Source organism: Danio rerio, chromosome 4 (genome assembly GCF_049306965.1).
Source record: "Danio rerio strain Tuebingen ecotype United States chromosome 4, GRCz12tu, whole genome shotgun sequence".
Classification (NCBI taxonomy): Eukaryota; Metazoa; Chordata; class Actinopteri; order Cypriniformes; family Danionidae; genus Danio; species Danio rerio.
In genome coordinates, this window is record NC_133179.1 from 70,466,822 (window position 1) to 70,492,500 (window position 25,679).

At 40.6% G+C, this 25,679-nt stretch overlaps 1 protein-coding gene and 1 long non-coding RNA gene across 6 annotated transcripts; both read left to right on the forward strand.

Moving 5' to 3' along the window:
• Window positions 1-35: 35 nt before the first annotated feature.
• si:cabz01071907.1 lies at window positions 36-24,575 on the forward strand. Of its 5 annotated transcripts, none has more exons than XM_073948352.1 (6): window positions 36-340; window positions 1,366-1,472; window positions 10,208-10,990; window positions 20,608-20,916; window positions 21,579-21,716; window positions 23,528-24,575. In XM_073948352.1, the coding sequence occupies exons 2-6, from the start codon at window positions 1,388-1,390 to the stop codon at window positions 24,505-24,507; spliced, it is 2,295 nt and encodes a 764-aa protein (XP_073804453.1). In that variant the 5' UTR covers window positions 36-340; window positions 1,366-1,387; the 3' UTR covers window positions 24,508-24,575. The 5 variants fall into 5 exon arrangements, 4 of the variants coding, with proteins under 4 accessions (XP_073804453.1, XP_073804452.1, XP_073804451.1 ...); XM_073948351.1 differs by having other exon boundaries at window positions 36-273; XM_073948350.1 differs by having other exon boundaries at window positions 36-110.
• LOC141381966 (uncharacterized) lies at window positions 17,305-18,797 on the forward strand. Its single transcript, XR_012402877.1, has 3 exons — window positions 17,305-17,517; window positions 17,702-17,792; window positions 17,987-18,797. It is a non-coding gene; the product is annotated as an uncharacterized lncRNA (long non-coding RNA).
• Window positions 24,576-25,679: the final 1,104 nt, after the last annotated feature.

A 25,679-nucleotide genomic window follows, 5' to 3' on the forward strand; every position in this document is an offset into this window, starting at 1 on the left:
AAAGGACTTTTATTTTGGTCAGGTTCTATGGCGTCATAAAGCAGCGCGGCAGGATCGGTTGAATTCGGTTAAAGGTTTGTTTTTCTTGTCGGTTTTCGGGCATTTTAGATGTTAGTCTTTTAAAAACTTTATACTTATTTTAACAAAATGTGAAATTGAAATTAATTATTATTAACGGTTAGGCTTTAATACGCACGCTAGCGTAAATTAACGCTACTCTTGTGATTGAAACCGCCTCCACTGTTTGTTTTGGCTGCTTCCAGTGTGTTCTAGGTGCCTGAGAATGCTTTACATCTATCAGATAAAGTTGCTTTCTGCTTAAGGTTGAAAAATATCAAATGTAAATGCTTATTTGACAATATATCATGTGTACAAAATATGCACAGCCTCACTTTAATGCCAAATTTATGTATATAGCACTATTAAACACAACCAAAGGTTGACCAATGTGCTGCACAATGCAAATCACAAAGAGAAAGATATAAAGATATAGCTAAAACAAACAATTCTCACTGATAAAAGGCCAAATCAAAGAGGTAAGCGTTCAACTTTGATTTAAAAACCGACAGAGATGGTATATATCGAATACAAAGGGGCATTCCACAATGTAGGACCAGCTACTGCAAAAGCACGGTCACCCCTGCATTTCACCCTCGACTTAGGGATGCATAACTGTCTCTGGTTCGATGACCGAAGAGACCGACCAGGCTAATGTTAAGTCAAAAGGTACCAGGCCATTTATTTATTCAAAAACCAAGAGAGGAGTTTTTAAAAGAGCACAGGCAACCAGTGCAAAGAGCGTAAGACGTGTTCAAGTTTTTTAGTACCTGTTAAAAGCCTTGCAGCAGCATTTTGAACTAACTCTAAACAGGATGGAGTTGTCTGACGAATCCCAAAATATAGTGAGTTACAGTAGTCCAACCTAAAGGTAATAAAAGCCAGCGTTGTGCAAGCTACTTCCAAACTGTAATGCATCACAGATTACTTGTTACTGTTATTTAAAAGTAACCCCTTACTCTACAATATTACTGTCTCGGAATTGTAATATGTTACATGACTGTTATATTAGTTTTAGTCACTTTCACCAAAATAACTCCAGGATTAGAACATTCTAAAATGACTAAATGTACCGCAGAGCATTTTACATCCAGTAGAAAGCGAAATGAACAAACTGGAAAGGGGGCGGTTTATGATGCGATAATCGTTTTATCCCGATTAATGGATTTTCGTAATCGTTAGAAGCCGAAATCGAATTTTCGTTTAATTCCACAGCCCTAATTTAAATAAAACTGTTAATCACAAATTCCTAAGTGAATTGTTTTCATTTCAAGTGCTAGTTTTTAATTATTCTCATTTTAAACACAGAGGGAAAACACCCGCTGAAAAGATGGAGTTAATTAAAGTGGAGAGGAAAGACTTGATGATTGAAGAAACATTCAGCGTCAAACAAGAAGATCCCGAGGAACAAACAGGTTGGTTTTTAATTTGCCAGTTTAAACATTGGGTTAATCTTTCATTAGTTAGGCCCTACAGCACACTTACAATATACTGTGAAGAGCCCCTATTATGCATATTTTGGTTTTGGCGGTCTCCAACAACAGTGTTATATACATGCAAGGTCAAAGTACACTGTCATTGTATTATAATACGCATTTATTTTAATTATCCTAATGTCTCCCATATGATTCGTTCAGTGCATGAGGCTAATCTGCGCTGATTGGTCCGATGACTAGGGCCAGACGGAATCTGCGGACGTTTTTTGCTATTTCTGCTGAGAATTTTGGTAAAAATTGGAGTATAATAACTAAAACTTTAATATATGAAATAAAAAATAATACCTTTTTAACTTTTATTTAATGTTTAAAATGCAAATCCAAATTAGATTCACTTGATTTGGTAAATAAAGCAAGTTTGTCCTATAATATATCTTGTAAAAGACAGAAAATATTACTTTATAAACTGCATTGTACATAAGTCAGATGAACATTTTCACATTAGTCAATAATATTACTGTAATTAATTTAAAAACTCAATAAATATAGATTTACACACATTTACTCAAGTGAATAAACACAATTAATGATGGGCTAAAAATCGGCGGAGATTCCAGGTGGGCCTACCGATGACCCAGTCTATTGCGATTGGCCGACTGCGTTCAGAGAGAATCACCCACCGATGCTTATCTGGAGCTTATCACCCACCGAGCTCAATGCGGGAGTGCATTAAAGCAATGCGGTTAAACACCAGCATATTAATCTATTCTTAACCATGACACACATTCGGTATTAATCCACACAGCTGCAAAAGCTGAACTACTTTGAAACTTGACCGCCACACGTGTAGAAACAGCTGATGGTGGACACAGCAACAACAAACACCAGTAAACCGCGAGCTCACAGTTGCATTTAAATCCATAAACAAAGCGTTTTGTTTTGATATAAGAATATAAAGAGTTAAGTAGATGCAGTACAAGCCGCGAAAAGCGGTTACAAGGAACAAAACACAATTAAATACATATTTTGCAAGCTAGATAAAACAAGGAGGCAACCATTTTGATCACTCTTGCTTACACTTGTGGAGTGAAGGAAGAAACTGATGCATGAACTGTGAACTGTATAGTTCCTGTCACGCTCTGGCAAAGTCCCACACATCAATTGTCTTTTCTGAGCCTTCCTTTAACAAACGGCAGATGAATCCCCCGTTGCAGTTGTAAGGTCCTGCCAGTTGGTCCAATGACGGTATCCACTGGTGGATGAAGGTTCACTGCATGTTCGATCTTTCCAGTGCACAATGTTGATCTATATTAAACTTAACTCATATCTGACTCCAATTTTAGTATGAGGTGGTTTAGAATATTAATATATATTTATCCTTGTTTTATCTGACTCCAATTATAAAACATTGAGAAGGTTATTTTGTTTCTCTTCACATTATTTTAGATTATGATTGAATATTCTCTTGATTTGTTATTATACCTTATTCTCATTTACTCAGATTCCTATAGCATCCCGAGTCTTGCACCGGCCGGGTGTACAATCTCTTAATACAAGCTTGTCAGTCTTGGTCATTAAACAGAGGCGATTAACCACTCTCCTAGAAAGGCAGAACACTACTTACTCAATTTAGGAGATTTTTATGTGGTCCCCATGGATCTGTTATCTACTTAATCAAGACAAAGTATTTTAATAATAATCGCACAGGATTATAAGTTTGTAGATGAAGGCCTAAATATCCACATTTAAATTGGTTTCAACAATATTTTGTTGTTCTAAATAGTTGGCCTTTTACAGTCTAAGTATACTTGAATTAATGGCAATTTGTTAGTCGGATCTCTAACAACATTGTATAGCGTGCCACACTGCTCCGTCTAACATGTTTTAGTCCGTTACTAACCTGTACAGTGGCTTGTAGTGCTATGGACAACAACATTTATTAGTGATAATAACACGAGGTTTGAATAATTGAAAACATAATTTATTAGTCAGGTAAATAAGTATTATGCCAAATTCAATCAGTTAATTCATAAACGATCAATACAAAACATCAAATTATCAAAGATAAATCCAAGATGAAAAGATGCATTCCTGACTTTGAAATATACATAACATGGAGCAAGCTCCATGTTACGGGCTGATCTGGTTAGGCAGAATCGCCCTGAGCCTTTCTCAAACCTTACCTTAAATAATCCAAGAATTCCCTCAAGGAAAGGGGTGTGTGTATAACAAAAGGCATTCACACTTAGTGCTGCCTGTGGAAAAGTCACACCCTTCACAGTGGTTCAAAAGATGCCTGAAGTTATATATTTATTGTTTTGATTATGTCTATTTCTGAGAGAATGAGACCATTGTACCAGTCGCACTGAGACATTTCAAATGATATCAAACATGATAGGTAAAGTCAGTTTGGTTAATCTAGAACATTCAAACATTGAAATGACCATATGCGTGAGTTGGGGTGGTTGAAGCTGAGCTTCAGCAGACTCAGATGCAAATGCAGCAGGAACTGGTTTTTCCCGCATTCCCACCTGCTGGGTTGTGGAGTCACCAGTCTCTGTTTTCAGCTCATGTTTTGAATTGTCAAAGATATCAAAATATTTGCAATATTTCAACTCTTACAGAGTTTAGATTATTGTATTAATCACCAGGACGCTCACACGTTAATGTTCACTCATCTTCAGTCGTGATCAGTCCCACACACACCCGCACTCTGCTAGTGCTTGGAGGAAAAGGTGCGGTTACGTTTTACCGGATCCAGCACTTCATATATTTAGCAATGTCTAAGCAGTACAGACATAATAAACAAAACAGCAATAGGCACATAAAGTAAAATAGAGATGTAAAGTAGATTATGCAAAAAACTGTTTGGTTTCAATGCCTAAAACAAGAAAGTAATTGACCCTTAAATAAGTCCACCTAGTTAAGAGATGCTATCACAGATGGCCACACTAAACAGGATTAAAAACGAGACCGTTGGCCTCCCGAGGAAGGGACTTTTGTGCTTTAAACGACCTATAAAATAGGTGAGTCTTTAATTTAGGGTGCTTTCACACCTGCCTCGTTTAGTTCGATTGAATCGCACTAGAGTTCGTTTCCCCTTTTGGTGCGGTTCGTTTGGGCAGGTGAGAATGCAGCAATCGTACTCGAGTGCGCACCAAATAAGCATACCGAGACCTGCTTGAAGAGGTGGTCTCGGTACGCTTTCAAACGAACCCTGGAGCGGTTCGTTTGTGGTGAGAATATGATTCGTACTAAAACAGGTCCAACCGCAAAAAGTACTGCGCCTTTTGGACTAATTCAGCTGCCGTAGGCCGATGCGCTGTGCATTAAATAGAAAAATATTTGTTGACAGCGCTTTACCAACAGAGAGAGAGAGAGGGAAAACATTACCTGATGGAGCGTTGGTAATATTTACGCAAGATGAGCATGTCGCAGTTTAGCTAAATTAGTCTCCTCCTGAAGTGACGAGCGATGCATTAAACTCTGTTTTCCAGCCGCGGCCGCGCTTCATTTTCGTAATGTATAGTTTATCTAAAGCAGGGATACAATCAGCCAGCGCAGTCGTCCCTCCAGAATAAAAGGTTTTGTTTACCTGCAGGAGTTCACTGGCATTTTCCCGCACGTAAATTCTGACCCATCAATAAGCAGTTTAGGAAATATGTTCAACAACATCTGGCCAATGAGAGATGTGGATTTTGTCAGGTGACTGCATTTTGGTTTGTTTCAACTGGTTCAGACCAAAGCCAGCAGTGTGGTGTGAAAACGACCCAAAGACGGCAGAAGATGCAACAATGCATCATTTACTACCCTTGGTCCGGACCAAATGAAGCGAACTACAGATGTGAAAGCACCCTAAAGGCTGATTTATACTTCTGCGTCAAACGCCGACGTATGCTACGGCGCTGACGCATAGCCCTTCGCCGTAGCCGTCACTGACGTGCACCTCTCAAAAATTGTAACTACACGTCGCAATGACGCGTAGCATAAGCTCTGTGATTGGTCGGCTTGGTAGCGCTGACGAGTCTGGGCGGGACCGAGAGCCGCGCGAACCCAATGTAGCGACTGTTTACAAGTGTGGAGTCCCGTGAAGGAGCTCCGGATGGAAAGTTTTGTTTTGTGTTTACCTCATAGTTAAAGTTGTTGCACGTCCGCCGGTTCCTGCCTCAAAATGAGCGAGTTTGAGCCACTTGTACATCCCGGAAGTGTTCAGGAAAAGCAAAAAAGCAGCGAAGAAACTCGACACAGAGGAACATTTACACCTCACTGCCCTCTAGCGTTTCAGAAGTGTTAATGCAGACCAACAGAGACAGCGCGCACAAGTATAAATGCACAGCCACGCGCATTGCCTGCGCCGTGGGTTACGCCAGTCACTTGACGGAGAAGTATAAATCAGGCTTTAGACTTGAAAATTTGCAATGAAGAAGTTATTTTTAATTGTAGTGGCAGCGCGTATATAGCGGTATTGTTTCGTATTGACGTTAATGTGAACAGGCAAAATATCCGGACAAACTGCGAATTATTTAACGACTCTGAGTCGAATTTTTTATGTAAAAATCTATATTTCTAAATAAGCTGCACTTTCACATTTTAACATCAGCTGGATGTTTTCATTCACTTAGAGCTGTGTTAGACACTGCATGGACTTTAAGACTTTAACCTCCTAGGGCTTGAGTATCCACGTACGTGAACAGCACATTTCTTACGTGGCTATTTAAAATACTTTGAATGTTTTATATTTTGTTACAGACAAACAGTGTCATCCTGCAACTGTTCTGCAGCATATGAAATGTCCCAAACACTATTTTTAACTGTCCAAAATGGGCAACAAAATGTGTTTTTACTCTCTGATAGTCAAAACATGTTCAAAAAAATGTATGTGTTATATATGTATTAAAAACAGTCAGAAAAAAGTGTTTTATGTAAATTCGGATCACAAATCCACATATATGGACATTTTTTTTCCTAAAAGTACATCATATCAAAAGATGATACTCCAATAAGGTATCCAATAAGCCCAAATAGCAAAGAGAAATAAAAAAAAGCATGTAAAAAACACCTTGTCAGGTCCAAAAGCAGAGGGCCAATCAGAAGAGCTCAGAGGTGGGGCTACCATTATAGTAGACAGTTGGCATGACAACTGCTTTATTTACCATCATATCATGGCGGAGGAGGTGCTCATTGTGTCTGTTAAGTGCTTGTCATAACATATTGTTTTTCTATCTCTAATGGGTCTGTTATTGTCGTTATTACATCATGTTTGTAACATCGTGTCATGTGGACCTCACACTGCCTTTTAAAACCCATTCCTCAGTGCTGCATCTGTGTTTTTAGAAGCATTTGGTGTGAATCAGCAAATTTTTAGTCGCTATTATATTGACACTGGTGTTTTTTGGAGGCCAGCTGACCTAATCCCACCCGTGATCAGGTCTTGTTTCTATTTCTGAAATATGAGTTTTGTTTTTTGGGATTTGGGGAAAAAAAATTCAACTTTTAAATACAAAAATAGATCATTTTGATCAAAACGTTTCGGTGTCACATGACCAGATCAGTTTGCATACTTTTATGCTGTCATTTAAAAATCTAATTTATAGACATTTATTTACAATGTCATACAGAACTAATAAACTATTTTATAAAAATACAGTAAGCGTAATTAGGGGTATTTTTTAATGTAATAGGGCAGTGTTTCTCAACCACGTTCCTGGAGGACCATCATGGATGTCTCCTTTGTCTGTAACACCCAATACAGGTCTTTCAGTCTCTGCTAATGATCTGAATCAGGTGTGTTTGGTTAAGGAGACATGGGAAATGTGCAGAGCTGGTGGTCCTCTAAGAACGTGGTTGAGAAACACAAGAATAGGGTATTTTTTCACTATTAAATTGCACCAAGTTCTACTTTACTTTGGGATGTGAAGGTGAAAAACAAAACTGTTCTAGTCAAGAATGGGTGTGCAGCACAGTGGCGCAGTGGTTAGCACAATCGCCTCACAGCATGAAGGTCGCTGGTTCGAGCCAGTCAGTCGGCATTTCTGTGTGGAGTTTGCATGTTCTCCCCGTGTTTGTGTGGGTTTCCTCCGGGTGCTCTGGTTTCCCCCACAGTCCAAAGACAATGAATTGAAGGAGCTAAATTGGCCGTAGTGTATGTGAGTGTATGGGTGTTTCCCAGTGTTGGGTTGCGGCTGGAAGGGCATTCGTTGCCTAAAACATATGCTGGATAAGTTGGCGGTTCATTCCGCTGTGGCAACCCCTGATTAATAAAGGGACTAAGCCAAAAAGAAAATGAAGAATGGGTTTTGTTCAGTAGTTTTAGGACAACTTTGATGAAAGGTTTCGATCCACTTCAAATGCTAAGTTACTGTACATTCAGAGGTTTATTCATGCTAATGTTGCGCTATATCAGTTCACATCTAATAATTATTCATGCTAGTGGGTTACATTCTGATTTTCGCCACGTTGGGTCACTGCAAACTTTTGTTACCTAGGAAAGAATATTTTGCAGCTGAGTCAAGCGTACTTTTCCACTATCACCCTTTCCCCTCCACACTCTGTTTTAAGGGGAAGTGGTACAAAACTAGAATTGGGATTGGGCCTTTATCTTGCTGGTGTTTATAGCCATTTCACTTTACTTCAAGACGCATCAGTGGCCTTCTGTAGGTCTACTGGAGACATTCATAAGTATTCCTAGCAAATGTTGGAGACATACTCGGTACATAAATCGCACGTCAGCGTTTATTTGAGAGCGCAAAAGAAAATCTGTGCTTCAGTGTATATTTGAGGGTGTACAAGAAGTTTTGTGCACGAACAGAGGAAACCAGCGCACAAGCAAAGAGATACGCATGCTCGTATTACATGAATGCGATCTCGACATGTAATACCGCTCTCACAACACTTGTCATTGAAATAATGCCATAGGTAGTTGGATGATCTGTGTAAAAGGCCTGCCGCTACAGCTGGACAAAAAATCCTAGAGTAACCGCTGAAGTGAATTGTTATTATCCAGTGATTTTTAAATTAATCAAATAAACTTAAATGATTAATAAAATACCACAAAATAAAAAAAAAGAGCATCAGTTTTTCTTAAAGGACCACGAAACCCCCCCAGTCTCAGCAGGGTGTTTTCACACCTCTAGTTTGAAAAAAGCCGGAAAAGTGGGTGAGTCCAGGTCTGTTAAGGTGGGGGTGTCGGGGGAGGGAAAAAGGGAAGGTTTTGCATTAAAATGGGAGTTTCAGTTTGGGCACACACTGATTATCACAGGAGCAAAACAACACACAGACGCAGGGGAGAAGACAGTGACTGTGTTAACATTGACATCAGTAATCAAATTATTTGCCAAACTATTAATTTGTGGACTTTACTGCAGTTTGGCACTTTCACTTTTATTTAGGATTATTTCATGCATGCCCCCCTTGATAAACGAGATATTGGATGTGAGGAACTGCTGGAAGAGTGTAGTTTTAATGGACCGTTTGATAACGCACGGCGAATGAGAGAAAAAAACACCTCTGCATTTCTTGGTAACTTAGATGCACTGGGTCGGTAATGCCAGAAAGCTGTGCGTTTATAGACTATCCTGTCACAAAATGCAGTGAAAATCCTACACAATGGTAACAGTTTGATTACAGGGTTTACATGTTTACGCTTGGAGAGCAGCATTTACAGCAGATCTTTCAGCCCATAAAATTGTAGTGATATTAACGTACTGTAAACTTTAGTAACTTAGAAATCATTTGACTAAGGTCCGTTTTTAAACACGGAAAGGGTACTGCTGATGACACGAACTAACTTTGCCTCTGAATAAACATAAACAAAGACCACTGATCACACACTTACTAAATCTGTAGAGACTATCAACATCAACTGAAACTGCGTCTTTTTTAAAAGGAGACGAGCGGCAAATCTGGATTTCCCCAGTTCCTGATACGAAAAGCTCCTGGGTAAAATGTTTCCTAACAAACGTATTTTTGTCGCATGTTAGCAGACCACTGTAATCCACACGTGAGTCCAGCTGCACTCTCATAGCTGGGAACTGAAAACAAAACCTTCGTTGCAGCACATTTATGAACGCAACACTGACGACCCATGTCGCCAAACAATTCTTCTTCTTCCACTTGTTTTAATCACGGTTGGCAACACAACGTGGCGTTTCTCTGCCGTCTGAACACTGTAACAGGTAAAACAGTCTTCAAAGCTATCATGCATATTAATGAAGTTGCTCCTCATTTACAATAGAGCGCACTGATTGGTTCGGAACAAATCAATCTCTTGAATTAATGATGACATCATGTTGTACCGGCCGATACAGAAATCTACTTTTCATGCTGGTTTACACGCAAGGATTAAATCGGCGTGATGTAGAATCTAAATTTCTTTTCAAACCGGAAGAACGAATTAGCTTGAAATGACGCAAAACCAACCAATTTTCACTTTTTGGTGAAATATATGTGTCCTAATAGTGTTTATAGCAGCGTGGGGTACATATATGCCTGTCAACATCTCAAAAAATGCGCTTTGGTGTTTCGTGACCGCGCTGTGAAAACCAAATGACTGCAGACTGCTTCTGCTTTGCTAGCAGAGACCGATTGTTCAAATGCAAATAGGAGGGGAAAATTAATTGGGCACTCGAACAAAGATGCTTAATAATCCTATTTTCATGTCTCTTTGATTGTCTTGTTAATCTGCCGTTAACTTGTAATTTGTCTTTATGTTTCAGAACTGATGCCACCGAAGGAGGAGAGTGAAGAACTCCAACCAGACCAACATCAGACCGAATATGACTACGATTTAGTAACGGTAAAAAAAAGTCCCAGTGACTCAGAGACTGAAGAGACTTCCTCACAAAGAAGTGCTGAACCAGCAGAAACAAACAGTTCCTTTGTTTGCACTTGGTGTGGAACGAGTTTCAGTGAGCTGGACAAGTTTAAAGTCCACATGAAGGTTCACACTGGAGACGGCCCTTTCAGCTGCCGGCAATGTGGGAAGAGATTCACTCAGAAGGGAAGCCTTAAAGTGCACATGAGAATTCACACCGGAGAGAGCTCGTTCACATGTGAAGACTGCGGGAAGAGTTTCACGCAAAAAGGAAGTCTTAAAGTCCACATGAGAATTCACACCGGAGAGAGCTCGTTCACATGTAAACACTGCGGGAAGAGTTTCACGCAAAAAGGAAGTCTTAAAGTCCACATGAGAATTCACACCGGAGAGAGATCATTCAGCTGTCAACACTGCGGGAAGAGTTTCTCTCGAAAGGGAAGCCTTACGGTGCACATGAGAACTCACACCGGCGAGAACCCTTTCATCTGCCAGGACTGCGGAAGGAGTTTCCACCGAAAACAGTCTCTTACGGGTCACATGAGGACTCACACAGGAGAGAAGCCTTTCGCCTGCCCTCAATGTGGAAAAAGTTTTACCCTTAAAGAAACCCTTAAAGCGCACATGAGGGTTCACTCCAAAGACGAGCCTTTCTCATGCGAGCAAGGTGGAAAGAGTTTCCGAGGTAAAGTAATCCTTAACAAGCACATGACGATTCACTCTAGAGAGAGCCGTTTTATGTGTCATCAGTGCGGAGTGAGCTTCACAGACCAGCATGAGCTTCAGAATCACGTAGCGTCTCACATCGCAGAGAAGCCTTGTATGTGCAGCTACTGTGGTAGGGCTTGCTCAAACAAGACAAACCTCGAGGTTCACGTAAGGATTCACACTGGAGAGAAGCCGTTCTTGTGTGAGAAGTGTGGGAAGGGGTTCACAAATCGCAAAGATCTGAAGCGTCATTTTCGAACTCATGTTGAAAACAAACTGCAACGTTCCACTGTGTAATGCCGAGTTCAGACTGCACGACCTTAGCCCCGATTTTGACTCGCTGACAGGTTTTGAGAAATTGCAGGCAATGCCTGAAATCACAGGCAAATTGGCAATCTGAGAAAGTGTTCTGATTGAAAATAACATTGGCGATCATCTACAGCCAATGAGAGAGCAGCATCCACTAGCGTGGGTGTCTGCAGGCCAGCGGGAGGTTATGGGAGAACATAAATTGGCTTCTTTTTCATTTATTTGGACCCTAGAAATGAAAAAAAAACTAGTGTAAATTTGGCAGGAGCACCCGTGTCTGTTTGACGTGTCATCTGAGCAAGACCACAACTGGGTCGAAAAAGAGATGAGGAATTGCTCATTCCCTTCAAAAGTCAGGTGAGCAAAACTAAAGGCTTCTTTCTCATAAACTACATGATCTCACGTTGTTCACTTCTCACGTGTGTTTGGTTGTGAGATGTAGTAGGGCTGCACGATTATTCGAAAACAGATCCTAATTCGACCCTACACACAATCTTAATTCAGCCAATTATATTTTTAAGGTCAGGAGAGAAGCGTACAGGCGGTCGCACAAGTCTTCACTGCAACATGGACACCTCCAAATGGCGTTGAAAAGTGTCACATACTTTAAAGAGTTCCCTTAGATACGTTTATAGCAGATTTGGCATACTATCCCGGGAGAGAACCCTGAGCTCGGAGAAACTTGCATATAAGGGGATCCGAGATCAGGTAGATCTCAAGAGCTCCCCCTTAGAAAAGGGAGGAGATGGGATGGAAGGGGGGATTCTTCCAAAACAAAGATAGAGCAGTATGGAGAAAACCAACTCAGGCTCATTCTGAAATGTAGTCCTGTGGACGTTTCTGGAGACCGCGAAATAAGCCCCGGGAGGTTGTTATGCTTGTTATGTTTGTTTTCGCGAATCCACCAGAGGCCGCTGTGCGCTTTTTCGTATCTCAAATGTCTCTCGCTAGTGCCGTTCGCACCCGCGCTGTTCTCGCGTAAACCTACCAAAGGCCGCTGTTGAACGACCGTCTGTCTGTCTGACTGACTGTGCGACCATCCAATCGACTGACCCATCCTCCTCCGTCCCTAAACCAAACCAATTTTACTGATTGACCCACCAACCCGCTTACTTCCCTAAACCCAACCAACGGTTTACAAAAGCCGTCCAAAAAAAGAAAAGCCTTAGTCTGATTTGTTTTCACGTTTTCAAATTTTACCACATTCTCACCATGTTATGAACTTTTTCACTTTATTTTTTGAGTTCTGTTTTTGTCCTACCTGATTTCTGGAACCGCTCTTCCTCGGACTTAAACCCGGTCGTCGTCAACTCCTCTATGCGTCTCAAGTTTGCCGACGTACACGACGAGCTAACTGGACAAACTGGTTGCAGAGGTAAGCGGTCAGCCAGTAAGCGCGAAAAGGAATGGCGTCATACCACCCCGTAGAGTTCGCTTAAAAAAGGAAATGCAGCCGTACGTACCTCCGGCTACATAATTCGCAGTCTCCAGAAATGTCCATTGGACTTTGTTTTCAGAATAAGCCTGTCTTGGAGAAAACGATCCATTTATAGTAAGCTTGGATCAATTCGATTGGATTATGACTGATTACATATGAGAAGCAAGTCGTGCTCAATCGTATCACTTGTTCCTCTAGAAATTTATACATTTTTATATTTCATTTATAAGGTCATTTATTTACAAATATTTACATTTACATTGTCATTTAGCAGACACTTTTATCCAAAGTGACTTACAAATGAGGACAAGGAAGCAATTTACACAACTAAGAGCAACAATGAATAAGTGCTATAGGCAAGTTTCAGGTCTGTAAAGTCTAAGAAGGAAAGTATTAGTAGTATTAGTATTTTTTTTTTGGGTACAGTTAGTGTGATATTCAGAGAGGCAATTGCAGATTAGGAAGTGAAGTGGAGACTAAATAGTTGAGTTTTTAGTCGTTTCTTGAAAATAGCGAGTGACTCTGCTGTTCTGATGCAGTTAGGGAGTTCATTCCACCAACTGGGCAGATTGAGCGTGAGCGTGAGCGAAAGTGATTTCTTTCCTCTTTGGGATGGAACCACGAGGCGACGTTCATTCACAGAACGCAAGTTTCTGGAGGGCACATAGATCTGCAGAAGTGAGAGCAGATAAGAAGGAGCAAGGCCAGAAATCGCTTTGTAGGCAAACATCAGAGCTTTGAATTTGATGCGAGCAGCAACTGGCAGCCAGTGCAAACGGACTAGCAGCGGAGTGACATGTGCTCGTTTAAGTTCATTGAAGACCACTCGTGCTGCTGCATTCTGGAGCAGTTGAAGAGGCTTGACAAAGTTAGCTGGAAGCACGGCTAGTAGAGAGTTGCAGTAATCCAGTTTGGAGAGAACAAGAGCTTGAACAAGGAGTTGAGTTGCATGTTCAGATAAGAAGGGTCGGATCTTTCTGATGTTATAGAGTGCGAATCTGCACGATCGAGCAGTTCTAGAAATGTGGTCAGAGAAGTTTAGTTGGTCGTCAATCGTTACTCCAAGGCTTTTCACCATTTTGGATGCAATAATGGTTGCCCCATCCATCTGGATTGAAAAGTTATGGTGTGGAGTCGGGTTGGCAGAAACTACAAGCATTTACGTTTTTGCGAGGTTCAGCTGAAGATGATGATCTTTCATCCAGTGTGAAATATCCAACAGGCAGGCTGAGATGCGAGCTGGAACCGAGGGATCATCAGGATGAAAAGAGAGGTATAGCTGGGTATCATCAGCATAGCAGTGGTAGGAAAATCCATGTCTCTGGATGACTGGTCCTAGAGATGATGTGTAGATGGAGAAGAGAAGTGGCCCAAGAACAGAGCCTTGAGGTACCCCAGTGCTTAGATGCTGTAGGTTGGACACCTCTCCCCTCCAAGACACCCTGAATGATCTGTCAGTGAGGTAAGATCTAAACCATTGTATAACAGTGCCCGCAACGCCCAGTGACTCGAGCGTAAATCTGGTGGTTGACAGTGTCAAAAGCAGCTGATAAGTCCAGCAAAATGAGGACTGATGATTTTGATTTTGATAAATGAAATATCATTTATGTCATAATTTAATGGCGTATTCAAGGCCGCAAATTCATCCATGAGCTGATTGCGAGCTGTTAGCTTACTACCGAGAACGTGCAAGTGTACGCCAATGATGCTAAACAAAATCGTGATTCTCATTTTAGCCAGAATCGTGCAGCCCTAAGATGTAGTTTGCGAACCGATACAAAGTTGTCGGCGATTCTCCTATTGTACAATCGTGCAGAGTTAAACCCCGTCGCCAACAGTGTAAACACAGCAGCCACAGAACGCTACCACAGATAGTCATGCAGTGTGAAAACATCTGTCACGTGACGATCACCGAAAAATCGTGCAGTCTGAACTCGTCATGACAGTCTTTGCTAAATTAGTTAAAGCTTTGCGTCTGCAAGTCCACTTGAGAGCACCTGGCACATAGTGTGTAGTTAACAAGTTTTATGTAAATATGACAGTAGTTGCCTGCAGAAAAACACTGTACATACACTCACCGGACACTTTATTATATATAGGTATACCTTACCAGTACTGGGTTGGACGCCCTTTTGCCTTCAGAACTGCCTTAATCCTTCGTGGCATAGATACTGGAAATATTCCTCAGAGATTTTGCTCCATATTGACATGATAGCATAATGCAGTTGCTTCAGATTTGTCGGCTGCACATTCATGATGCCAATCTCTTGTTCCATGACATCCCAAAGGTGCTCCATTGGATTGAGGTGACTGTGGAGGCCATTTGAGTACAGTGAACTAATTGTCATGTTCAAGAAACCAGTCTGAGATGATTCACGCTTTGTGACATGGCGTGTTATCCTGCTGGAGGTGGCCATCAGAAGATGGGCACACTGTGGTCATAAAGGGATGGACATGGTCAGCAACAATACTCAGGTAGGCTGTGGCATTGACGCGATGCTTAATTGGTTCTAAAGTGTGCCAAGAAAATATCCTCCACACCATTACACCACCAGCCTGAACTATTGGCTGAATACAAGGCAGGATGGATCCACGCTTTCATGTTGTTGACGGCAAGTTCTGACCCCACCATCAAAATGTCGCAGCAGATATCGAGACTCATCTTCTGACGTACCATCATGCCATAAAGCACAAATCATCTCAGACTGGTTTCTTGAACATGACAATGAGTTCACTCTACTCAAATGGCCTCCACAGTCACCAGATCCCAATCCAATAGAGCACCTTTGGGATGTGGTGGAACGGGAGATTCACATCAAAAATATTTCCAGTACCTTGTTGAATCTATGCCACAAAGGGTTAAGGCAGTTCTGAAGGCAGGAGCGAGTCAAACCCAGTACTAGTGTTACGTCCCAGGACCTATTTGTTTCTGTTTTGTATTTCTTTCCTTTCTTCTTTCTCTGCTACACCCTAGTAGGAGATAATGAACGTCACCTGCTGCCACTTATGAACTGCTCAGTGATTGGAGGACGAGTAAAGCCGTGGGCATTTAAGCAGCATGTCTCCACTAGAACAGTGTGTTTTGTGTGTGTGTGGAGGCTCTTTTGTGAGGCTTTAAATATATTCTTTGTTTAATCTTTTAAGCATTATTTGTCGATTAGGAGATTTAATTTAGGTCACGAAACACCAAAACACATTGTTTGAGCTGTTAACAGTCGTATATGTGTCCCACACTGCTATAAACACTATTAGGACACCTATATTTCACTATAAAGTGTAAATTGGTTGTTTTTGCGTTATTTCAAGCAAATTCGTACTTCCGGTTTGAAACGAATTTTTGAAGCTGCGTCACGGTCATGACATAATAGCGTGTATTCCAGCGTGCAGACTGGACGTCTGTGCCAGAGTGTGTCTTATTACGTCTTACAGTGTGATGCATTAATGCATGAGAAAGGCTTGGTTTAAACCAATCAGCGCGCTCTATTGTGCAACTTCATTAATATTCATTACTGTCAGAGTGTACATGGCAGAGACGCCATGTTGTGTTGGCAAAACAAGCGTGAAGTGTTGCTTTTATAGTTTGCTGCAGTTAAGTTTTGTTTTCATTTTCTCTCTGTGAGAGTGCAGCTGGAATTACGCGTGGATTAACAGTGTACGCGACGCTCGACAACTATAACTTACGTGTCTAAGGAGGAACTCATCTACAAACGCTGAGATCCGGATTCGCTTTAGTCTCCTCTTAATAAAGACGCGGCTCTAGTTGCTGGTGATTGTCCTGTCTCTACAGATTTGGTAAGTGAGCGACCAGTGCTCTTTGTTTATTCAGTTTGTTCGTATCGAACTAAGTTAACTAGTGCACCTAGTTTAAACATGTTAGCACTACAACCAAACTTTAATCTCGTGTAGGATTTTCACCGCATTTTGTGACCGGAATAACACACGCGGCTTTCTGACGCTACCTGCCGTGTGCATCTGAGTTTCCGGGAAATGCAGAGGGTTTTTTTCACTCATTCGTCGTGCGGTATCAAACATTGCATGAAAAATACACGCTTAGAGCAGTTCCTCGAATCAAATATTTCGTTTGTCGCGAGGGGCATGAATGAATTCCCTGAATGAAAGAGCCAAACTGCAGTTAAAGTCCAGCATTTAATAATTTGGCAAATAATTCGACTACAGATGTCCATGTAAACACCATCACTTTCTCCCCTGTGTGTGTGTTTTGACTCTGAAACTCGCGCGTGCCCAAATAGACACTCCCACACCATCCCACTTTAGTTCCTCCGACACTCCCCCCTAAACAGAGCTGGACACGCCCACTTTTCTGACTTTTTCCAAAGTAGAGGTGTGAAAACACCCTGCTGAAACGAGGGGATTTCATGGCCCTTTAAGTTCTGTTGATGCTGTTGACCATCTTGTGTAGCTTTTGCCTCGACCTCTTTTTAATTGTTAGTTAATTTTTGTTTTCAATACTACTCTGTTATCCACTCTTTACTCTTTGTTAATTTGGGATTGGGTTAGTAGAGAGGGAGTGCCTTTTCCTTTTTGTAACTGTTTTCTCCTGTCTATTTTAGTAAGGGAGTGAGAGTATTTTTCATGTATTTTTCTTTTCTTTGATAGATTTAGTTCTTCCCTTCCTCTCAGTTGTCTCAGTTGGGGCTTGAACCCCCTTTTGAAGCTTTTTTTTTCGGAACCCTCCCTTAATCCTTCAATAAATGGTTTGTTAATCATTATTCAGGTTGAATTTTTCCTTTGTTTAGGCCAGCGGTCACCAAACTTGTTCCTGGAGGGCCGGTGTCCTGCAGATTTTCACACCTGAACATGCCAATCAAGGTGTTACTAGGTATACTTCAAACACCCAGGCAGGTGTGTTGAAGCAAGTTGGAGCCAAACCTTCCAGGGACACCGGCCCTCCAGGACTAAGATTGGTGACCCCTGGTATAGACCTTTGAGAGGTTGCTCATGGGACCTCATAGCTGACACACACGCATAACTCCACTAACCTTCTGCGTACCTGTGTCCCCCTAGACCAGGGGTGTCAAACTCAATTCCTGGAGGGCCGAAGCCCTGCACAGTTTAGTTCCAACCCTGCTCCAACACACTTACCTGTAGGTTTCAAACAAGCCCGAAGGACTCAATTAGTTTGATCAGGTGTGTTTAATTAGGGTTGGAACTCAACTGTGCAGAGCTGTGGCCCTTTTGGAACTGAGTTTGACACCTGTGCCCTAGACAGAGTTGAGGGGAACAGTACCTAATAAAGTGGCCGGTGAGTGTTTATTGATTGCGCTGATCAGACTTCACCAACTTTCCAGTCGGCTCAGATGGACACTTGGACTGTCAAAAGACAAGAATGAAAGCAATTTCAGATTTTTTTTAGAGAACGTTTTTCAAAACATCGATCACATAATAGAGATCATTTTCAAAAATATGTTCAGAAAATACCATTTTACACTCCTATTTTATTATTATTTTTTACTTTTAGATCATCTTAATTTTTCATATTCATTCCTTCACTTATTTATTTTTTAAAATTTGATTGGTGTGAAGTCTGTTTCAAGCTTGAGGGCTTCTTATTTTATTTTTGGGGCAAACTGAACACTCAGATACCTGGAAACTGTAAATACATCAATTGATGGTACATTATACACTGTTATATAAAAAATATGTATGTTTTAATTAGCATCCCCATTTCTCAATGTCTGTGGACGTCGTCAGGCCAGTTAAAGCGCTGAGAAATGGCCTCTCTTGTTTTCAGTTGCCCTGCATGGGCATCAATATCACTACAGCAGCTCACAGTAAACTTACGCATTTGTTCTTTTCAGCATCCATTGTTCCTCATATAAAACAAGTCATAGTTTAAAAGGTTTTTATTTTAATTTATTAAAGTAATAAGATCTTATTTATCAATATCACTATATTACTACAATGATCTGACAAGATGTCTTGATTTATAGTGTGTTTATATTTTACTTTTAGGATTCATTGATATTTTATTCACAGTCTTCTTTAACATTATAAATACACGTGTAATATATATATATATATATATATATATATATATATATATATATATATATATATATATATATATATATATATATATACATATATATATAAAAAGACTTAACATCCCCTAATATTAAATGTGTTTACCAAGGAGAAACGTTATTGGTTCTCGCACACACTGTTTGACGCACATGTAAGCACCGCGCAGACTCGACGTTCATTGTTAGACAGCCACATCCTCTACTCTACATTACAGATTTCAAAGGTCACACGATTTGGTGTGACAACTCCGCATGGCTATAGTAGAAAGGAGGGGATGTTGCATTTTTTTTTATCTTGAAAGCGAAAGCTTTACACAATTACCTTAGAAACTTCCGCCGCAAGGCGGTACTACGTACTTCCTGTTTACGTTCCGCTCACTTGTTTGTTTGGGAAAAAGCAGCAGCAATGCATTAACGACAGGTAAAGATTAGAATAATAACATTTACTTGTTATTGGTTCTTATATTTGGCTTCATTCGGTATTAATGATTTCCGAACTTGACAGTAAGCACGGTCGAAGGCAGAGTTATTCCTCCTGTGAAATGCTGATTCTTTTACAAAGTGCTGTACATTTTATATATATATATATGTGTGTGTGTGTGTGTGTGTGTGTATATATATATATATTTATATATATATATATATATATATATATATATATATATATATATATTTTTTTTTATATATATATATATATGTGTGTGTGTGTGTGTGTGTGTGTGTGTGTGTGTGTATATATATATATATATATATATATATATATATATATATATATATATATATAACATTAATTTAAACAATAGTTAATTACTAATTTCTAATCGATAATTTCTTTTCTCTTTGCCATGGTTATAATAATATGTGACGTTCTTTGCTTATATTTATTTGGTTATTAATGCATTTTTCCTCTTTAGGGTGTCTTAAATCTCAAAATCTAAATTTCAGGTCTTAAAAAGTCTTAAATTTACTGAAATATAGTGTTGTGGGTCTTAAATCTTTTTAAACAGGTCTTAATTTTCCTTTGTTGATTTATTGCAAACACCCATGCAACAAGCCATCTTAATACAACTTTAAACTTATTTAGAAATGTAATTTTAACTCTATTTAAGATAATAGTTTATTTTCCTTACAATAACATTTGTTTAAAATTGCTCCATGTATTTACTGCCGAGAACACCGACCTGGACAGATTGTTGGGCGTAGATTTATTTCATAATAGTTTTAAAAACTTTTAAAACCATTTGTTCATTTTTTAATATATATTTTAAACAAAGTTTATTTTGAAAAAAAGAGTATGGATAGAAGTAAAGCTTGCTTGTTTTTACACGATATTTAAAATATTTTGCTAAGAAATATCAAAAATATGATTTTTTTATGATTAAATGATTACTGTATTGTTAAAATTATTCAATTATAATTGTTTTGTATTAGGCAAATATTTTCCAACTGGGCCACTTGAAAATTTCCTAACCGTTTAGCCCTTTATGAGTCTAAAATTTCTTTCATAATGGTCTTAAAAGTCTTACATTTAACTTGGTGAAACCTGCAGAAACCCTGCTCTAACTTTCCCTCCTAATTCTCGTGTGTATGTCTGCAGAGCACTGGCCAACGGAGATTTAGGTTGCTCTAGACAGAAATGAAGTTGATGATGATCTCTAGCTAATTAGCAAGACACTAGTATTCAGTTTAATGTGCAATTTAAATGCTTTGGTTAATAAGACAAGACATTGGACAACAGCGATTTGTTCTGTAGACATCCATGTTTGATTCGTCATTCAGTTCTCTGTGTCCATCTTTCAACAGATTCCCCCTCATCGAACATGGCGCAGTCGTCTTGTAAATGCTACTGCAGCGTTCCCTGTTGTTCAAACAACAAGCAGAAATTTCCCTATTTGAGTTTCCACGACTTTCCAGTGGACGCCGATCAGCGTGCACGTTGGGTCAAGGCCATCAAAAGAATTGAGGGACCCTGCTTTAAAATCCGTCGGGGGAGCACCTACGTGTGCTGTCAGCACTTTGCCCCAGAGGACAAATACACGTCATTCATTGGAAGGACCAGGATTAAAAAAGGAGCAGTGCCGTCTAGATTCTTCTGGAATGACTGGGGTAAAGGTAGGGTGAAATTTTGGGATCAGGACTATTTTATTGGTTTATTCTAAGCTTATTCTGCTGCTCACAAACAGTAAAAACTAAAACTATGAAATGTTATTGTAGTAATAAATAACTTATTTTATTGAATGTAGTTCAAAATGTAATTAATTATTGTGTTTAAAGCAGAATTGTGAGTCTTTAATAAGCCAAACTTCTTCAATTATTCGATTATCGTCATCTGCTCAAGAAGAAATATTTATTGTTGTTGTTGTCGTCAATGGTTGAACAACATTCAAAACTACCATTAAACATTTACATACTTTTATTCATTGTAATAAATTATTCAAAAGTGAAAGTAAATGCAATTATAATGTTTAAAAAATGCAAATGAAGTTTATTAGGCGATTCGTCAGGCAAAGGTCAAAACAGGAGCATGCAGGGAATGCAAAGCAAGGTCAAAATAAACTGGTGTGTGTGCGAGATGCATGATGGGATATGTAGTCCGGTTCAGTGGCAGATGTGATGTGTAGAGTGCATTCTAGCGTGTCTGGTGGGCTCTCAACCTGGTGACTGTTGCAGTAAGAATGATTACAGATATATATAAAAACCAGTTAATTGGGTCTTGAGAAATGATGACCAAATATCAATACCAATCATTATCATCAATCTATTCAAATCTCTAGGAACCGATTCAGAAATTCCCCTGTCGGTTAACCCGAGAGCAAAGAAGTTCATCAGCGCTGCTGTTCTGGATCAATCTCAAGAGACTCAGCCTGCGAATGGAGCTGTGGATCATGACTATGCCTACCTTCCATCTCCTGGTGAGTATTGCAGAAAAAATAGAGATGTTTTTCTGTGGCAGAAAACCCGTCTGTTAGTTAATTACTTTGTAGGATCTGGTAGGATTAGAAGAAGCCGTTCTTTCCTGCAACAATATCACATGTTTTCCGAGTATCGTGCAGCCTTAACACTCAAGCTGTATCTGAAATGGCCCCCCAGTGCACTATTTGAGGGAGCAGCCATTTTTAGTGGTGTCTGAAACTATAGTTGATTCAATCAATCCCACAATGCACTCCAATAATGAGTCTACAACCAATGCATACTTAACAGCTAGAAAATACCACAAAAGCACTGTGATGCTGCGTTCACAGGGATGCGGATGAAGCGTCAATCGAGAGTGATTTACGTGTTAAGTCAATGCAGAGACACGAATGGACATCCTGCGAATGAAGCGGCGCTCGCATCTTTTGATCGCTCGTGAAATCTGAACTTCAGCTGACATTCGTCAACCAATCAGGAGCTTGCTATTGTAAGGAAGTGATTCTGATGTAGTGTCTGTTGTTGGTGTCCCGAGGGGAATTCTTCTGCCGAAACCGGACAACAGTTCATTAAACTGGGCTCGGCTCAGTGTGAAGCACCGCTGAAAGCTTCTATCATCCAGGTATAGTTTCTGGAGGAGTTGATGAACTCACAGAGCTGGGTGCACCACTGATAGGATCTAGTGGACTCAGACATGGCACCAAACAAATGTACGCTGTTTTTCAGCCTTCCTAAAGCACTTAAACACACAGCTACTCTCCTAATAAAATCCATGTTAGCCGAAGCTAACCGGGTAGACAGAAGCCCTGCCCAAGACGCGAATCCGCATCTATTGTGAAGTAAGGTTGACGCATGAATGAAGCGTGTCAGGTCTGGTGTGAACACAGCATGAAAACAAACAAATTTCTGCATCCGACCACAAGGTGGCAGCCATTCTGAGGAATCCTATCGGTGAAAGTTTCTAAATAAAATATGATTGTTTACATGAGAGACATCAAAATACTTTGCTTCATTACTAATAGACTGCTCTGTAAGTGTTAAGTAGCTACCACAGGGGCTGAACGACAAGTTTAAAATCTTATCTGTCTGAGGGTTTTATTAGCCAGCAAATTACAAACAAAATGGCTTCTCATTTAGTGTACTGAGTGCGACTCGCTCCTTTAAGTAGACTATATTAGTGGAGTAATGAATGGGGGTAAAGAGGTATTGATTGTATTTGTTTATAATCAGACTTGATAAAAACAGTGTGCAGAAACACTTTGATTGACGTTCTCCCTTTGTACGTGTCATCAGAGGGGGAAAGCCCCGCCCACTAATGACCATCTTTCCCTCATTAGCATAGGACGTTAGTCTTGTTTTTGAATCTGCCACTATGCTGACACACAGGTATTAGTAGCCCCGCCTTCTATTAAAAAAGAGCACAATCTCATTTGAATTTAAAGCGACAGTCACCAAAACCGCACAATTAGGATCAAAGCCTAAAAGAGGCAGTTTCAGAGAGTTATAAACCATTATTTGTGTGCTATTTTGAGCTGAAACTTCACATACACGCAATCTAGAGCAGGGATCACCAAACTTGTTCCTAGAGGTCCGGTGTCTTGCAGATTTGAACCCTAATCAAACACACCTGAACAAGCTAATCAAGGTCTTACTAGGTATACCTGAAACACCCAGGCAGGTGTGTTGAGGCAAGTTGGAGCTAAACCCTGCAGGGCGCCGGACCTCCAGAAACAAGATTGGTGACCCCTGCTCTAGAGACATCAGAGGCACAATAGGTCCCCTTTAAAGGTGTACGCGATTTCTTTCGTTTCAGGTAAACTGGATGCTGCTGCTGAAAGAATTAAAGAATTGGAGCTTCAGGTTTCATCACTAGAGGAAGAAATCAAGCAGCTGACCGTGAAGCAGCAGCAGCCGCTGATCTACAAGTTCTGCGTCACCGATGAGGACTTTCAGTACTACACCAAGTTCAGCTCAAAGCAGGCCTTCACTGCGTTCTGGGAGTCCGTTCACCCCTCTGATTCAAGACTTGCGTACTGGACCAAAGCACTGCAAACAGAGACGCCAAACCCTGAGCGAGGACTGCCGCTCGTTGATGAACTCTTCCTGTTTCTCTGCCGGGTTGTTACCGGGCTTCAGGAGAAAACGTTGTCCTCCATCTTTGAAGTTAGTTTGGTTACAGTTAATCGTGTTATATTGACTTGGACAAGCTATCTTCACCAGGTTCTCGAGGCTCTGCCATTGTGGATGACTGGAGAGCAAGTGCAGGCCACAATGCCGGACAAAATCAAGCTGGTTTACCCTCAGCTGAGAGTGATAATACACCGCACAGAGATTAGCTGTGAAACAGCATCCATACAGTCAGAAACTCTTACAAATCGCACTAACTTTAAAGCTCTAGTCGGTATTTCCCCATGTGGGGTTGTCACATTTGTTTCCAAACTTTACCCAGACTCTATTTCAGATGCGGAAATAACACGTCGGTCACACTTCGTACGGTTGCTCCAGCCAGGAGATGCAGTATTGGCCGACGAAGGCTTTCAGATTGAGGAGATGCTGTCTGAGGTGGGGGCGACACTCCTCGTTCCACCGCTGGAGGACACCCTGGAGACCCAGGCGGTCGCCCAACTTAGAGGTTTAGTGAACAGGACGATACGCAGGGTTAAGGAGTACCAAATCTGGGACAGGGTCGTTCCTCTTTCTCTGGCAGGTTTGGTCAGTCAGCTGTGGGCCGTTTGTTGTTTATTGGCGAACTATCAGGGAGATCCTGATGCCGAATGTGAAAAACCAGTCTGAAGGGGTTCCCTTCCTTCAAAACATTTCTCTTTTTGTAAATTAAAGTTTAAAATTAAGTTTTAGCCTTATTTAAAGTATGCACAATGAGTCTTTTGTGTCTCCAGAGTGTGTCTGTGAGGAGTCAGGTCAAAATACCCATCAGATCATTCATTTCACCCAGCTGAGAATATCTTTAGGTCAGAGAGAATTGTAGCAATTTTGGCACCTGTGCCTTTAAATGCAACTGAGCTTGTTCTCCCCGCCCACTCTTGGGACGTTTCACTTCAGAGAAGGATAACTAGGGTGAGATATCAGGATAAACACGGCAAAATGGCGGACACGATGAAGCAGAGACCCACAGTCGCACATACTATGGTAAGATGAATGATGCTGTTACAACTTTTGTGACTGTTGTTGTTTGTTACTGTTCAAAACAAACCAGATTTAATGTCCACAAACCGGGACTCCTGTTAAAGCATCCTCGTTTATAGTTGTGTACACTGTGCAGCTGTGCTAATTCAAGCAGTTATGAATGACGTAACTCAAAAAGCAGATCTAAATGCTACAAAGCAATGCTCTTAAACTCAATTCCTGGAGGGCCGCAGCTCTGCACTGTTTACCTCCAACCACCTCCAACTCACACCTGCTTAATTGTCTTTAGTAGTTTCGAACGCCTCGATCATTTGGATCAGCTGTGTTTGATTAGGCTTGGAGTAAAACTGCAAAGCTGCGGCCCTCCAGGAGTGGAGTTCGAGACCTATGCTATAAAGGATACAAAGTGCAGCACTTACTGCCTTTTGAGGTGCAGATGATCACAGAGAGTTGGAACAGATCTTTTAACTCCAATTTCTTTGCAAATCCTGTCTTGTGGTGATGACTATACGTGTTGATAGTGGGACATGGTGATACGTGCCTGTCAATTACTTAAGGTGGGCAGGGAAAACCACTCTGCAGCGCAGTGTTGCCAGACGTACGATAATTATCGTATTTGTACGATAATTTCAACCTCTGTACGATCAATAATGAGAAAAATCCTATAATGTACGATATTTTCAGAATTTTATGGCATTTAAAAGTAACTTCATTATAATCTTCTGGCTTCTTTACTTATTGATGTAGCTGCATCTTTTCTGTACTGTCTGTGAGGAGTAGGTGGAGTTAGGCATGTTTTCTATCTCATCTTACGCTGCCTC

Coding starts and splice junctions, on each gene's coding strand:
- si:cabz01071907.1 (XM_073948352.1), top strand. CDS start 1,388: ATGGAGTTAATTAAAGTGGAGAGGAAAGACTTGATGATTGAAGAAACA. Junction 1,473..10,207: donor AGATCCCGAGGAACAAACAG/GTTGGTTTTTAA, acceptor TTTATGTTTCAG/AACTGATGCCACCGAAGGAG. Junction 21,717..23,527: donor TGCCTACCTTCCATCTCCTG/GTGAGTATTGCA, acceptor CTTTCGTTTCAG/GTAAACTGGATGCTGCTGCT.